The following is a 15,418-nucleotide window of genomic DNA, read 5'->3' as shown; positions in this document are numbered from 1 at the left end:
CCCACCGCGGTGGTGGAGGTCTGCATGGAGTGTCGCACGCTGGGCGTCTTTGAGCAGTGGGTGGTGTTCGACTTCGGCAGCCGCCCAGTCCTCATGCAGAAGATCAAGGTGAAGGTGGGCCGACGGGACACCCCCCGGCACGTCCCTGGCCACAGGGAGAACAGCCGCCCCGTCAACTTCGTGCGATGGGATAGAGGTAACCGGTTCATCGTTCCTAGCGTGCCAAGGACCAGTGAAGATGTGGATCTGCTGGCCAAGTACAAACCTCCTGCTCTCGCACTGGACTACAAGCGTGAGGGTGGTGTGACTGTTCCCATCACCCGTCTCAACTATCGTGAGCGGATGCACAGCTTCCTCTTCCGCGAGGAAGAAGCCGAGCAGGCTCTGATTGCCAAGTAAGTGCCAGGTGTGGATGCAGAGGGGTTCCTCCTCGCTGGGGACCACGCGCTCCTTGCCAGCCCTTAGGGCCGTGCTGCCGCTGAAGTCTCTGTCCATCTCGGGTTGGGTCCTGGGTGCCTTCCCAGAAGAATGGGAACCTGCCAAGACAGACGGCTTGCTGGGTGCTGATAGGAGGGGGAGGGCTGGGTCTCGTCCTGTGGTCGTGGAGTAGCTAGAAGCGCAGTCACTGGCTCTGTGTGCTCTGGGGGCCAGCAGACCCTCTCTGGGTGTAGGGGGCAGTCCCTCGCTGTGCCACTGAACGGATGGGCCAGTTCTTTGCTGTTCATTGGGGTGTTTCCTCCTTTCAGGCTCAGCCTGCGAGTCCTCATCTCGCTGACCCCCATGCTGGAAAGCCTCTCCGCGGGGATGAAGTTTGCCCTCTCCGGTGAGCTGTTTGCTAAAGTGCCTACCCCGTACAACTTCTCGCCAGACACAGACGAAGGGTATCTGCTGAGCAGGTCTGTGCCCACGGCTTTCCTGGCACTTGACCCACCTGTAGACGAGCGGGTCTACGAGGTTATTGTGGAGCACAAAGCCACCACAGAGAACACCATCTGGCTACAGATACCAAAGAGGTGCTGCTCAGATTTGAAGTTCCAGCCAAACACCTCGCACAAGGTGGAGATCCAGTTCCAGATTGACCAGCTGCTGTTCCGGCAGTGGCACCAGGCTGTGGACCGTCTGATGGATGAGAAGCTGGTCCTACCAGACGTTGCCAGTTGCTCTGTCCCCTACTCTCCTGGGTCACCACAGAAAGGGAATAGCAAGCAGAAACTAGCCATCTCCTTCATCACGGGCCAGGCGACCAGCAGCCGGCAGGTCCCGCCTCTTCTCATCTTCGGGCCTTTTGGCACAGGGAAGACGTTCACCTTGGCCATGGCCGCCATGGAGATCCTCAGGCAGCCCCACAAGCGGGTGCTGATCTGCACTCACACTAACAGGTTAGCAGTGGGCGAGGGAAGAGGCAACCAGAGTTGTGAGCCAGGTCCAGGTGAGCTGGTCCACTGTCTGCCTGGTGGGTGGGCAGGAGCCAGGGTGGACGAGGTGGAGCTGAGCTGCCCTTTTCTTGGTATGCGCTTCAGTTATGTGTTCAAACAATCAATGTTTTTTATTTAATACATCTAAAACTGCTGTAGCACTTCCTGCTAGGGAGAAGACCGACATGGGTGGAAGTCTGTGTCCTGCCTCGTTGGAGAGATAGTTAGTTCCTTCCAGCCTTTACTGTGTACTGGAAGAAGCAGAAAGCTGTGGCCTGACCTCGTGGGGGTTTTACCGTGCTCTCCTCACCCTTGAAGACTGTTGTGCTTTGCGCACATGCCAGTTTTTTGACTTTCCCAGGGAGAATTTGGGGAAGAGGAAATGCAGATCTGGCCTGGCTGCCACTGAATCCACCTCCAGAGAAACCAGGGCAAGATGGTTAAAATTAGAGCAGTTACGCTCAAAGGAGTGTCCACATCCGATCCTGCAGATCCCGCAGGCTCTCACTGCCTGAGTTTTTCATGTATAATAGATGGTGACTGCTAATCTTAGCCCGTTCCAGGCTGTCTGCTTGCACTGGAGCTTCCTCTGCAGATCTTGTATCGCCCTCCCAGGCTGGGAATGGTTGGCTGTCAGAGGAGACATCTGTGTGGCGGGGCCCTAGAGAGCAGCAGGGCCACAGATTTTGCTGTGGACGTTGTATTTTTACGTGTAGCACCGAGAGATGCCCTGGTCTCGAGTATCAGCTCCTATTTTAAACCCTACTCTCAAAACAGGCTCGGAATTGGCTGCGTGAACACTGGTTTCTTTGCGCATATGTCAGCATCTCCCATGGCGAGAGTCTGGGCGCGTGTTGGCGAGTGATCGGATGATGGTCGCGGCGTTCGGGAACAGCACTTACAGTTCTTTGGTTTCCCCTTTTGCTCCCCTCCAGTGCTGCTGACATCTACATCCGGGAGTACTTCCATAACTACGTGACCAACGGGCATCCGTGGGCTGTTCCCCTGAGGATTATAAGCACCGACCGTCCCGTCAGCCTGACGGACCCCATCACGCGGATGTACTGCTGCCTCTCGCCGGACCAGCGCTCCTTCCAGCACCCCACGCGACAGGAGATTGACAAACATCACATCATTATTACCACCTCCATGTTATCCAAGAACCTGAAGGTTGCCCCAGGCTACTTCACCCACATCATGATCGATGAGGCTGCTCAGATGCTGGAGTGCGAAGCTTTGGTTCCACTCTCCTACGCCACTTTTGGGACCCGGATTGTCCTTGCTGGGGACCACATGCAGATAACCCCAAAGCTGTTCTCTGTGGGGGATGGACAATCTGCTGATCATACCTTGTTAAACCGACTCTTTCAGTTTTACCAGAAAGAGAAGCATGATGTTGCCACAAAGAGCAGGATCATCTTCAACGAGAATTATCGTTCCACTGCAGGCATAATTGAGTTTGTTTCCAAGCACTTCTACGTCGGCAAAGGCAACGCTATCCAAGCCAGCGGGAACATCCCCCCCCACCCCGAAATCTACCCACTCATGTTCTGCCACGTGTCTGGCGTGGCCGAGAGGGATATAGCCATGATTTCCTGGCAAAACGCCTCTGAGATCATACAAGTGGTTGAGAAAGTGAAGGAGATCTATCAGAGGTGGCCGGAAGAGTGGGGTGACCGAGACCCGAAGAAGATCTGCGTGGTCTCCCACGGGATGCAGGTATGTAGAACCATGCGTTCCCCACCTGAAGGGGCTACGCATGTGCTTCCGGCCGCTCTCTAAATGCTCCCTAATAAATTATGGACTGTATTTGTGATAAAAACAGGGAATGTGGGGTCTTCCATGCCACCTGTGGGTTTTTGAGGCGCTCTCCATTTCGGTCGTATGTCGTGGGTGGTTGGAGCAGAGATCCCTGGCGGTGGAATGGTTTAGCTGAAGATTTCTTTCAGCATTTTCTAGGCAGGTTAACTCAGGGCAGGCTGGGAGCACTGGTTGGCCCAGGGCGTGTGGCTGCTGTGGAGTCACTTTCTTGGGGAACCTGCAGCTGAGAAGGGTCAGGGACCTTGATGTTGGGTGGGGGCTGTTTCCGAGCTGAAACTGTCTTCACTCATGCCTGGTTCTTTCTTACCAGGTTTTTGCAACACGACAGGAGCTGAGGAAGAAGCAGCTACAAGATGTGGTGGTAGAAAACTATGAAAACTTGCCAGGTTTGTGTCTTGTGCAATAGTTAGTCATGCCTGGCTGCGTTTTTAGGTCTTCTGTGGGCTAGGGAGAACTTTCCCACTCATGCCGGGGGCCAGAAGAATCTATTGCAGCTACAGCCACTGTGTAGTGAGCGGGGGGAGGAGATACAGGGCTGTTGGCAGAGGTCTTCTGGGCACCTTAACGTGGTCCTGCTTGCTAAAATGCAAAATACTGGCTGATCTCGTGGCAAAACATCTCTCTGGCTCCCCTGCCCTTCCCCCTGGCTCTGCCACGGAGCGGGATTAGGAGAGGGAGTGTCTGGAAATCCTTTGGCCGATTTCCATCCCATTCTGCTCAGCAGTTCTTTGATTTCTTCTTTTCCTTAGCAAATAAGATTTCACACTGAATTAAATCTGCACCCAGCTGTCAACTCGTCTCAAATATATGGACGTGTTTTTGTAGGAGGGTGAAAACCCTCTAAGTGCGATCCCAGGGACTCGAGCATGTGTGAATCATGTGAAGTCCCAAGTGCCGGTGGGGGGAGGCCAGTAATAGAAGAGAATTGAAACCAGGATGGCCCGTGGGTACCAGTCGCAGCAAAAAAATCAAGGAACAGCTCGCGAAAGGAGGAGTGTGCTGCTCGGGATGACGAGAGAGGGATAGGGCTGGTTTTGTCCTCAAGCACTTATTTTATGACTCACCCGTGTTTTTATTATTATTTTTTTTTTGGTAGTGTGCAGCTGGGACGCCTCTTGGTGAGCAGAGCTGACCCCTGGGGCGTGTTTCTGTTCTCCACGCCCTTCCTGGGCAGGCTCTTCCCAGCTCTGCTATCACCAGGGCGCCTCTTGCTGTTTGTTATTTGTTGTGCCGTCGGCAGAGCTGTCCTTGGGGACAGAGGGGTTTGGGGAGCGGTCGCTGCTCTCATTCCAGCAAGACCCTTGGATCTCCAGGGAATTTGGGATTCACAGAAAGCTCCACCCGTGTCTGCCAGGGGTGGCTGGCAGGGGCTGCTGGTGGGACTGAGCACGCGGGGGCTGCTCCTTGGGTGCTCACAGCTGCACTGGTCCGGTGCCCTGCCTTTCCCCTGTCTTCACGCTGTCCTTCCCTCTCTGGTGCGAGGGTGACGTTGTCCTCCCCGGTTCATTCCTGGAGGCCCTCACGATCCCCAAGAGCTGCTTTAGTCACATCAGGTGATTCCCATGATTCAGCCAAGCAAGGTTACATCAGCCCATGGCTGTGTAATCCTGCGGAGCTAGGCAGCGTGCCGAGTGGCAGCCAGACAGGGTCTTCCTTGTTGGATTTCCATGAGTGACTTCTCTCTTGTCCCCTCTTGTGCAGGGCGGGAGTTCCGGGTCATCATCATCAGCACGGTTCACACCAGCGAGAGCTTGCGCGTCTTGGCCTCCCATCACCTTGAGTTCTTCAACGAAGCCAGAGTACTCAACACGATCATGACCCGCGCTCAGTCGCTGGTTGTTGTGGTGGGCGATGCCGTGGCCTTGTGCTCTCACGGCCAGTGCAGCAAGGTGTGGAAGCACTTTATCCAGCAGTGCATTGACTTACTTGTTGGATTTGCATGAGTGACTTCTCTCTTGTCCCCTCTTGTGCAGGGCGGGAGTTCCGGGTCATCATCATCAGCACGGTTCACACCAGCGAGAGCTTGCGCGTCTTGGCCTCCCATCACCTTGAGTTCTTCAACGAAGCCAGAGTACTCAACACGATCATGACCCGCGCTCAGTCGCTGGTTGTTGTGGTGGGCGATGCCGTGGCCTTGTGCTCTCACGGCCAGTGCAGCAAGGTGTGGAAGCACTTTATCCAGCAGTGCATTGAGAAGGGGAGCGTCTTCCCGGAGAACCTGACGATAGCCCATATCAAACAGGCTGCGTGCGACAAGGAGAGCTGGAGCAGAAGGAGCCCAGAGGTGGACGAGGAGGACAGCGACACAGATTCCTGGAGCTCTGAGGCTGAGAACGTGAACCCTGATGATCCCATCCTCCAGGAGCTCTTAGACGAGAGCAAGAATGTGCTGGTGACGGTGTCCGAAGAAGGGCTGCTGAACGTGAGGTCTGAGCCTTCCAACCTGAGGGAAGACAGGCGGGAATACGTCTCCTTCAGTTCTCAGATGATGCAGGAGTATCTGCACATGAACCCCAAAATGTACAAGAGGTGCGAGCTGGTCAAAGAAGGGTTTGAAAGAGCTTCTGCCTTCACCCTCAACGACTGCCCTGCCATGAACATTCAGATTAAAGGCAGAGTTCACTGCGGGACAGCCTTCTCCGGCGACGAGGTGCTCGTGGAAATCCTGCAGAACAGCACGGCCGAGGGCAGCAGCCACCGCCCTCAGGGGAAGGTGGTGGGCATCTTAAAGCGCGCGGAGAGAGAACGGACCTTCATCTGCATGATGGATGAGTTTGATCCCCGGGTGATGATACCCATTGATCCCACGGTCACCAAAATATTTGTCCCAGGGCTGAAAGAGAATCCCAACGTCATTCCCATCCGCAGGCTCATCAATGGGAAGTACGTAGTGGTCAGCCACAAGAAGATCAGGGGGCAGACAAGGAGGTGCCAGTTATTCTGTGTCAAGGTTATCTCCTGGCGGGAAGGGTTTTACTACCCTTTGGGGGTAGTAACGGAGATTCTGCATGCAGCGTTGACTTTGGAAGAAGGCTTGAAGATCCTCGACTTGGAGTATGGGCTGGAGAAGGAATACCCAGATGCTGTCATGAAGGAGTCAGCCCAGTATACCTCCAGCAGCAAACTAAACTTCTCCAAGGAAACTCTGAAGGACTGTCGGAGCTACCCGACCTTCACTGTCGACCCCCCAGGCGCCAGGGATTTGGACGACGCTGTCAGCGTTCGGGATCTTGGCCGTCATTATGAGATTGGGATCCACATTGCCGACGTGGCTGGCATCGTTCCCAAAGGCAGTGCCTTGGACCTGGAAGCAAGGAAGCGGGGTTTCACCTACTACGCTCCCAACAGGGAGCCTCTGTGCATGTTCCCACCCCGCATCAGCCAAGACGTCTGCAGCCTCCTGCCAGAGAAAGATCGTCGGGTGATCTCCTTGTTTGTCACCATAGAAAAGGTGACTGACGAGATGTTAAAGGGAGTCTTCACCATGTCGGTGATCCGCTCGGACAGGCAGCTGTCCTATGAAGAGGCAGAGCTCTGCATTAAGGACCGCTACAGGGGAGCAGCAGACACCCTCTGTTTTGACACCCTGGAGGACTGCATAGCTGTGGCTTATCACTTCTCCAGGATCCATCGCAAGTGCCGGCTGCAGGAGGACTGTTTCTATGACCGTCTGGACGAGGAAACCTCCCCAGGTAACAGAGGGTCCCATCAGATGATAGAGGAGTTAATGATCATGTTCAACAGTTTTGTGGCCGAGTTCCTCACCAACCAGGAGGACACCAGAAATGTCACTCCTCTCCGGTGTCAGTGTGAGCCAAGCCCTCAACAGATAGCGCTCATGAAAAAGAAGTACAGCCACATCCTTCCTTTGTCCATCCATCTTTCGCACCACCTGGGAGAGGCTCCTCCTGACCAAGACTCCTCTAAAAATGTGGAGTTCAGTCTCCTGGCCCCCATCTGGAAGCACCTGCAGTCAGCCGCTAACGTCCGCGACTTCCAGAAGATGCTAGACCTTATTGTCACTGATGACATCCACCCGAATCTGGCCCCCGTGGCCCTGGAGTTCAGGAGAATGCTCAGCCGCTCCTATTTCAGTCGCTCCAACTCCACGGTCCAGTCAAAAGCGGGCCATTACTCCCTGCACCTTGACTCGTACACCTGGGCTTCCTCTCCCATCCGCCGGTACGTGGACATCGTGATCCAGCGGCACCTTCATTCCGTGCTCCGCAAGAAGCCCATCGTCTATTCTTCGGACGACATTGACTTTCTCTGTCATGACTTCAACAGGAAGAATTACCAGGCGACGATGTACGAGAAGAGAGCCCGCTGCCTGCAGATGGGCACCCAGCTGAAGTGCCAAGCCCTGCAGAAGATCTCCTTCGTAGTGGATATCGAAGCCATGAGCAAGCATTTTAAAGCCCTGTTTCCTCTGAACAAAGAGAGTCTCCCGGATCTCCAGGTAATTAACTACAGGTCTCTTCAGCTGATGGAGCAGCCCCAGTTCATGGAGCAGAAAGGCAGCGTCACGCTGACGTGGAAGAGGAGGATGTACTCTGCGGAGACGATGAAGAAGCACAGACTGCAGAGAGGACCTCTCTTCAGTCTCAGCGTCACCCGCTTTGGCAGCCAGACATGGCAAAAAGTGCTTGCAGCCATCAGGAACGAGGACTTTGAAGCCGCTGCCACTCTCCTTCAGGAGTACAGAAAGCTGGACCCGCAGGACAGGGGCCAGATAGGGAGGAGCAAGTGCTTGCACTATGTGGAGCTCTCCCTGCAGCTGAGCGACGGCGACGCGCTGCAGTTCCAGCTCACCACGGACGTCTATCGGGGCTTCCTGGTGCCCTCTGTGCAGCTGTGGTGTGTGACGCCGGGTTTCGACGTCTGCCTGCAGCACATGGAAAAGCCCATTGAGTGCTTCTCCTCCTACGCCACCCTGCCATCCAAAGACAGGTACAGGGATGTGGAAGATTATTGCAAGGTCTGGATGCCGATGAGCGCCATGGAGTCCGCTTCGTGTGCGGTGGCCGAAAACGACTCGATTGTCCTCCATGATGTCAAAATAACCTGGGCACAGCAGAGGACAAGAAAAGGACAGCTGCAAGGGAGTTTCACGCTGAGCAAAGAGTGCTTGAAGGAGTGCTCCATTGATGTGGACTTCAACCACTGTTACTTGTGCATTCGCTTAGGCGAGCTGAAGCTTGGGAGCCTTCAAAGTGACGAGGAATGCCTTAGCCAAGGCCTCCAGAACCTGACTTTTCTGAACAAGGGCAGGTCAGAAAGCAAATTTGTGGTTGATCCAGATACCTACACCTGGGTGGCTCACGGGGTTACTGACGAGTTCGGCAACGACAAGAAGCCACACAGGGATTCTGACCAGATCACAAACTTCTACATCCACTCTCTGTCTATGGAGACCATCCCTGTGGAAATCTCACGGCCCTCTGCTGAGTTCACGGTGGAGCTCATACCAAAGATGCTGCCGGACGTGTAAGTGTGCTCAGCGGTCGTGCCGTGCTTAACCTTTGGGACTCCTTTGCTGCACCCAAACAGGCTTTGCTCGCTGGTGGGGCTGATCCCCTGAAAAATCTCTCTTTGCCCAGCTCTGACTGGCCGTGCCGCTGGGCTGTTGGTGTTTGGTGGGGGTGGCAGCGTGTCTCAGATCCCTTCTCCAGATGGCCTCTTGCTCTTCTGGTTGACCCTGAGAATGGGGAGATAGGGGAAGGTGCCGAGCTGCAATTTCCCTGGGCAGCAGTTTCTTCTGTTTCCAGATTGCTGCAATATGTGTCATAAGAGGCAGCGTGAGGCACTGGATCAGGGGTCGCAGGATAAGAGTTCTTCTGGTTTAAGTTCTTCATGGAAGGATTTAATGCAACATCAAAGCAGAGAGAAAGAATAAAAGAGACAGTTGTACAAAGCTGTATTAAAATTTTTGCTCTTTTATGCTACATTCCGTTCGCTCTTATTTTTCTCTGTCTGCCAGGCGGAGGGAAAGGGCAATTAGGAACCTCAGGAACGCCTCCGAGCTCGCTATAAGCATCGCCCTTGGCCATGAGCCTCCTAGAAAAGGTAGGTGCAAACATTCACCTTTCTAACTGTGGGCCCGTGCCATGGGGGTTCCCTTCCTGGAGCAGGGGGTTCCCCTGCCGAGGGGAGGAGAGGAGCTGCTAGGCTGGCAGAGTGGAGATCATGCGGGATGCCCTGCTGAAGGCTGATTTTTTTCATCCCCAGGACTCACAGGGAAGGGTCATGGGCAGAATACCTTGGCATGGGACAGGGGCTCTTGAAAAGAGGCCACAGTTGCTTGGTATCTGCTGCATCCTCCCATTGAATTGCTTGTGTGCCATCTTCACGAACCTTCTTTAAACTTTTTTTCTTGTAACAGTGACAACAGCCAAAATCCTGAAGCGAAAATCCTTTGATCTCCCTGAGGAGAACTCCAGGAGGCTGAATCCGAGTCAGAACAAGGCTATTCTAGATGCTCTGAGAAAACCCTTCACGCTCATCCAAGGCCCACCAGGTAAGGCTGGCGGGTGGCATGAGTATGTGCCTGCTCTGTTACGGAGGGCAGGTTAGAGCTCACCTGTGGCTTTCCATAGGACCCTTGGTGAGCCAGGAGATGGTAGCGTGGGTCAGCATCACCCATCCCTGTTCAAGGCATTCCCTCCGGCTCCTGATTTTATTTCACGGCTAATCATCTGGACGCTGATCTAGAGCACGGTGTTGTGGTTACAGTGTTCTCAGCAACCTCCTTGTTTTTCTAGGCACAGGGAAAACTGTTGTTGGAACTCACATTGTCTACTGGTTCCATCAGCTGAATGAGGAGATGGCCATGAAGGAGCAAAAACTACCCCCTGAGGAGGATGAAGAAAAGCCCATGGGGCAAAGGTGCATCTTGTACTGTGGCCCATCCAACAAGTCTGTTGATGTTGTGGCTGGTAACTATCGGTTTTAACCCCTGAGGTGGATTGTGCTGGTGGGAAGGGAGAACATGTGGCCACGAGCAGGAGGGGCAGAAAGTGGGGCTTGTCCTCAGAGAGGACACCTCTATGCGGGGTGAGAGCTGGTGGAGGTGGGGATGGTGAGCTAGGAGTGAGGTGAAGAGGCGAGTACATGGCAGATGCTGGGCACCTCGCAGGCCATGAGCTTCCTCAGGTCATGCCGCTGGCACCTGGTGTGTCTGAGCAGAACTGTTCTCCTTCCCCAGGGATGCTGCTGACCATGAAGAGGAACCTGGTCACCATGAAGAACCTGAAACCTCTGAGGGTTTATGGGGAGGCCATTGAGGCGATGGAATACCCATACCCAGGGAGCAACCGGCACCTCTACCGTGGAGCCTTGCGGGAGTCAAAACCAAAGCGTGAGCTCAGGTAGGACCGCGCGGCCCCTCAGGCTCTGGGAACGATGTTCTCTGCACCGGTAAAGCTGAACAAGGCAGAGCAGATGGGCTTCCAATCCGCTACTGCGGAGCAACGCTGTTAACCTGCTCCGAAATTAATTTATTCGAGTGAAGGTACATGGTCTAATGTAGCACTCAGTCAGGAAACCCAGGTTGAAAAGACTCCTCGATGTTTTCCTCTGTCTTTTGAACAGCTCAAAGTCTCCGACTCCGTTCCTGCCCGCAGCTACTAAAGAAAAGTGGTTGGATTTTGTGTCCTCGGGGTGGACTAAGCGTTAGGTCTGTGAAGATGGGGCAGCCTGGCTGTGACTTCTTTAGCAAACGGGGTTTCTCCACGTGGGCGGGTGTGGTCTGCTTCACTGTAGAAGACATCACTTGGGGCTGTCTGTGTTGGGGCAAAGTATTTATATACTGACTCTTCATTCAGTGACATAATCCTGCATCATCGCATCCGCCAGCCACCCAACCCCTTCTGGAGGGACATCCGTCTCTTTGACGAGCGGATGAGGAGAGGAGAGGAGATAACAGACGGAGAAACAGAGAGGTGAGTAGAAAGAGACCCTGGTGCTAGCGGCTGACTGTGGCCGTGTGCCACCTCTGGAGGAGCGCAGGGCAGCCATCTGCCTGCTGAGAGAGGAGGTTTGGGCTGGACTTGCTGGGTCTCAGCGGACATGGACTCGTAGACTGTGTGAAAGCCAACGGATGTGGCCTGGTTCATGCAGTCCCAGGGACCAAGTGGAACTATCCAGAGAGGTTAATAAATGGTGTGTTTGGAACGATGATAAAAAGGGATTAGCTCGGGGTTAGTGGTACAGCGCAGAGCCTCAGCACTGCCCCTGCTCTGGTGCTGCTGTCCATCTGGACCAGAAGTCATATCATGCATGTGTGACACTTGCATCCTCCACCCTCAGCCCCTGCCCAGCTGAGCTCAGTTCAAAGTACAGTTCCTACAGTGTCCATCCAAAGCCCTTTTCTGGGAACTCATCCTGGGGAGGGAGATGGAGCCAGAATCCTTTGGGAAGGTATAACCTCTGCCTGGTTCCACCACGAGGAACCTGGAGATGTTTCCCTTGTGCATAACCTGGTGTCTTCTGCATCAACCACCAGCCACAAAAGAATGTTGTCCAAGGCTCATAAGTATGAACTGGAGCGTCACAATGTCATCCTGTGCACGTGTTCTGCCGCATCTGCCCCCTCCCTGGAGAAGCTCAGTGTCAGGCAGATAATCATCGACGAGTGTGCCATGGCCACGGAGCCTGACACCCTCATCCCCTTGGTCAGCCACCGCAATGCTGAGAAGGTAAGTCCCTTCCAAAGACGCCTCCCTAGGAGGCTGCTTTGGACTCTCAAACCTCTGCATGTCTTCCACCCTTCACCACATCCTCTTCCAAGTTCTACCAGGTTTTAAGGTTGTTCTTTGCAGTGTCTATGATGGTCTATCAATGTTTCAGCCTTCCGGGAGATGTTTCCTCTGAGGCAGAACTCTACTAACTCTAATTAAAATCTGGAGGCACGGAGAGGTTCATGCAGGTCTCTAGGTGCGTGAGCTGGGCACTATCTGTTCATACCACGTAGAGCAGAGTCGTAGGACCTGAAAGCCGTGGTGGGGAGAGCTGTTGCATCGGCTCCCCTCTCTGCTGTGTGTGTCAGCTCAGCTCTTTGTCTCCGGGCAGTTACACCCCTACCCTCTCCTCTAAACTTGCTCTTGGCTTTCTGCAAGAGAAGGGTGGTCGTGGGGCTGGATTTTGGTGCTTCTGTAAAGAAGCATGTCACTGCCCCGGAGAACGTCCTGACTCAGGTATGAAGTATTAACGTGACAAGAAGCACGGAGCAATCTCAGCAGCCTTACCACGTGATGGCTTTCTCCTCTCAGGTGGGAACCAGGCTGCACGCTGGCTGGTTCAGGATCTTGATGTAACGCCCAACGAGGTCCTTGACTGAGGTTGCTGTAACCATAACATAATTAATGAGCAACAAATGTCTGCGTGCAAGTAGCCTTTCAAAGACCCGAGGGTCTCCATCTGTGCCGCCACCCTCAGAGCTGAGGTGTCTGCTCTTTGTTCCAGGTTGTTTTGCTTGGGGATCACAAGCAGCTGCGGCCTGTGGTCAGCAATGACTTCAGCAAGAGTCTCGGTATGGAGAGGTCTCTCTTCGAGCGCTACCAGAATGAGGCGTGGATGCTGGACGTGCAGTACCGTATGGTGAGGCCTTTCCTCAAGTGGATTGTCTTTTCTCTCTCGTGGAAAATGCTGCTCTCAGGGCTTGCCTCCAGCCACTGGGAAACAGACCTTCTCCACGAGGGCTCTGCCTTCCTGGAGCGATGACAAATGCGCTTGCTGGCTGCCAGCTAAAGCACAGCAGCATCACAGGTGAAGCCTGTTGAAAAAGTTGCTGCAGGTTGAGATGTTCCTTGGTTTTTGTTCGCCTCAGTTTCTCCCCTTTTCTCTCCAGCACAAAGGCATTTGCGAGTTCCCATCCCAGGAGTTTTATGGAGCCCGTCTGAACACGTCGCCTCAGCTTTTTCGTCGGGACAGTGTCTTCTACCACAGAGGGAACGGCTGCTGCCCTGTCATCTTCGGGCACGTGGAGGGGAAGGAGCAGAGCCTCATCGTTACCACCGAGGAGGGAAATGAGAACTCCAAAGCTAACCTAGAAGAACTGGAGCAGGCGGTGAGGAGGCTCCTGGGGAACTGCTGGAGATGCAGACGACGGGCTGTTGTGCTGGGCGGCTCGGGATCGCGGAGGGGTGATGGGTGGTGAGCAGGCCGCAGTACCTGCCTGGCATCGTCTTGGGTCTGAAGCGACCGTGATGCCACCGGCCAGAGGCAGCTGTAGGGCAGGGCGACCCGGAGTGGGGGCAGCGGCGCAGCCAGGCACCAGCGCTGCGCTGAGGACAGGGAGCTGGAGGGCTGGTTCCCTCGGGCCACTGCTCCGGGGTGAGCAGAGGACTCTGGTGTCCCCAGGTGAGGTTGGTGAAGCAGCTGACAGTAGATGGCGGCATCGACCCGAAGAGCATCGCCATCCTGAGCCCCTACAACGCCCAGGTGGCCGAGATCAGCAAGAGCCTCCAGAGCAAGGGCATCCACGGAGTGACTGTCTGCACCATCATGAAGAGTCAAGGTGAGGCTGGCAGGACAGGGGACGGTTGGTTCTCTTGTCTCCTGCCTTCCCGAGGACTGAAGCTACATCTCGCAGAGACAGTCTTTGAGCAAATCCCACACCGGGGGTGGTTCCAGCCATGGAGGAGGCGTCCCCAGGCCAGGTTTCTGGTTGGTTTGTTATTGTATTGAGTCCTTTGGAAACTTCTGGGTGCCCAGGCAGGGGGACGCTGCAGGAGAGAAGGTGGAGGAGGTCTGGAGGAGATGTTAAAGATGTGCCATAACCCGTGCTCTTTGGAGAGCATCATCCAGGAGTCTGGTGGCCTCTGAAGCTGGAGGTGGCTGCAGTCTTGTGGGTCTTGCTGTAGAGGAATGAGCATCTTGTGGGGTGGAGGGATGGCCAGTTGCTTCCTCCTCAAAAACACCCCAACCTGGTTCAATTCCGCTTTCCAGGAAGCGAGTGGAGATACGTGATCATGTCAACCGTGCGCTCCTGCCCCTCGTCAGAGATCGATACAAGGCCCACAAAGAGCTGGCAGAAGAAGTACCTGGGGTTTGTTACCGACCCAAACCAGGTCAACGTTGGCATCACGCGAGCTCAGGAAGGACTCTGCATTATCGGTGGGTCTCCGGGGAGTGCGCGCGGGGGAGAAGGACGATTCGTTAAGGGGGTGGAGATCCCAGCTAGTACAGCCGATGGTCTTGCTCTGGCTGAAGGAAATGTCCTTTCAAGTCATCCAGGCTAGAAACATTAGACAAGTTTCTTTTTCTGGCTTCTTCTGGCCACTAACCCGCTGCCCCCACCCCTGCGCCAACAGGGAACCGGTACCTCCTGGAGTGCAACCCGCTGTGGGCGAGGCTGCTGCAGCATTACCGACGGCGCAACTGCTCCACCACTGCCCAGGGCATCATGGTGAGGAGGATTTCACCCTTCCAGCAGCGAGGACAGGCTGTACCGTGACGAGCTGGTCCCTCTCGACCTGAACTGCGCTGCGTGTGCCTTGGGAAGGACGCAATCTTTCCGTTGTTTAATGCCCCGTGGAGCCAAACGCGGTGGGAGAGCTGGATCCTTCCCTGCCCAGTGAGAGCTCAGCTGCAGCCCGACCTTCGGCATCTCGGGGGGGTTTCAATCAGTGCAACCTTGGACAAGAACTTTCAGCTCTAGCAAACCAAAAAGCATCAAGAATGGACGGAGGGGGGTGTGACTTTGTCGATGATGATATTATTTTTTTAATGATGAGATGCTCGGCGGAGCCTCCATCATTTGGGGACCAAATACTTCGTCCATTCGACGAGGGTGGAGCGGCTGCGACTCGCCGTAGAGGACCAAAGCTGAGTGGGACCAGGCGTTCTACGACCAAGACCAGGGAGTTTTTAAAGCGTCTTGTTTCTCAGAGCAGAATACCAATTTGCTGGTGTTCTTTTTGTACGTGAAGAAAGAAAGCAAAGAGGGACCCAGTACCACTCTTTGTCCAGCAAACCGCTGTTCTCTGCACGTGTAGCTACCGCAGAGCCACGTGGACTTTGTACATAGACAGACTCACTCCTCGCCCAGCGGAGGTTGTTCTCACCAGTGGAAAGGGAATGGAAAGCGAGGACCATTCCTTTGGGAACTGCGGGGATTTGTAAGCAGATTTTAAACCATTCCGAGTTTTATTTGAAATCTCCTAGAAGAGCCTCCTTTCCCT

The 15,418-nt window shown here is 54.6% G+C and overlaps 1 protein-coding gene across 1 annotated transcript in view; it reads left to right on the top strand.

Annotated features, from left to right (window-relative positions):
* The window catches only part of HELZ2 (helicase with zinc finger 2, transcriptional coactivator), a 16,718-nt gene extending 2,027 nt beyond the window's left edge, over positions 1-14,691 (top strand). Inside the window, exons 5-20 of the mRNA XM_010142785.1 lie at positions 1-395; positions 747-1,379; positions 2,351-3,134; positions 3,547-3,622; positions 5,210-8,723; positions 9,217-9,302; positions 9,619-9,753; positions 9,998-10,181; positions 10,463-10,603; positions 11,060-11,176; positions 11,740-11,932; positions 12,699-12,833; positions 13,084-13,302; positions 13,596-13,752; positions 14,184-14,351; positions 14,549-14,691. The exon at positions 1-395 is cut by the window's left edge and continues 1 nt beyond it. Coding sequence (XP_010141087.1) covers positions 1-395; positions 747-1,379; positions 2,351-3,134; positions 3,547-3,622; positions 5,210-8,723; positions 9,217-9,302; positions 9,619-9,753; positions 9,998-10,181; positions 10,463-10,603; positions 11,060-11,176; positions 11,740-11,932; positions 12,699-12,833; positions 13,084-13,302; positions 13,596-13,752; positions 14,184-14,351; positions 14,549-14,691 — 7,080 coding nt within the window. The remainder of the gene's footprint in view (positions 396-746; positions 1,380-2,350; positions 3,135-3,546; positions 3,623-5,209; positions 8,724-9,216; positions 9,303-9,618; positions 9,754-9,997; positions 10,182-10,462; positions 10,604-11,059; positions 11,177-11,739; positions 11,933-12,698; positions 12,834-13,083; positions 13,303-13,595; positions 13,753-14,183; positions 14,352-14,548) is intronic.
* Positions 14,692-15,418: the final 727 nt, after the last annotated feature.

This window comes from Buceros rhinoceros, unplaced genomic scaffold, assembly GCF_000710305.1.
Source record: "Buceros rhinoceros silvestris isolate BGI_N320 unplaced genomic scaffold, ASM71030v1 scaffold11229, whole genome shotgun sequence".
NCBI classification, from domain to species: domain Eukaryota; kingdom Metazoa; phylum Chordata; class Aves; order Bucerotiformes; family Bucerotidae; genus Buceros; species Buceros rhinoceros.
The sequence above is the reverse complement of the archived record's forward strand: the minus strand, read 5'-3'. Positions and strand labels throughout refer to the sequence as shown.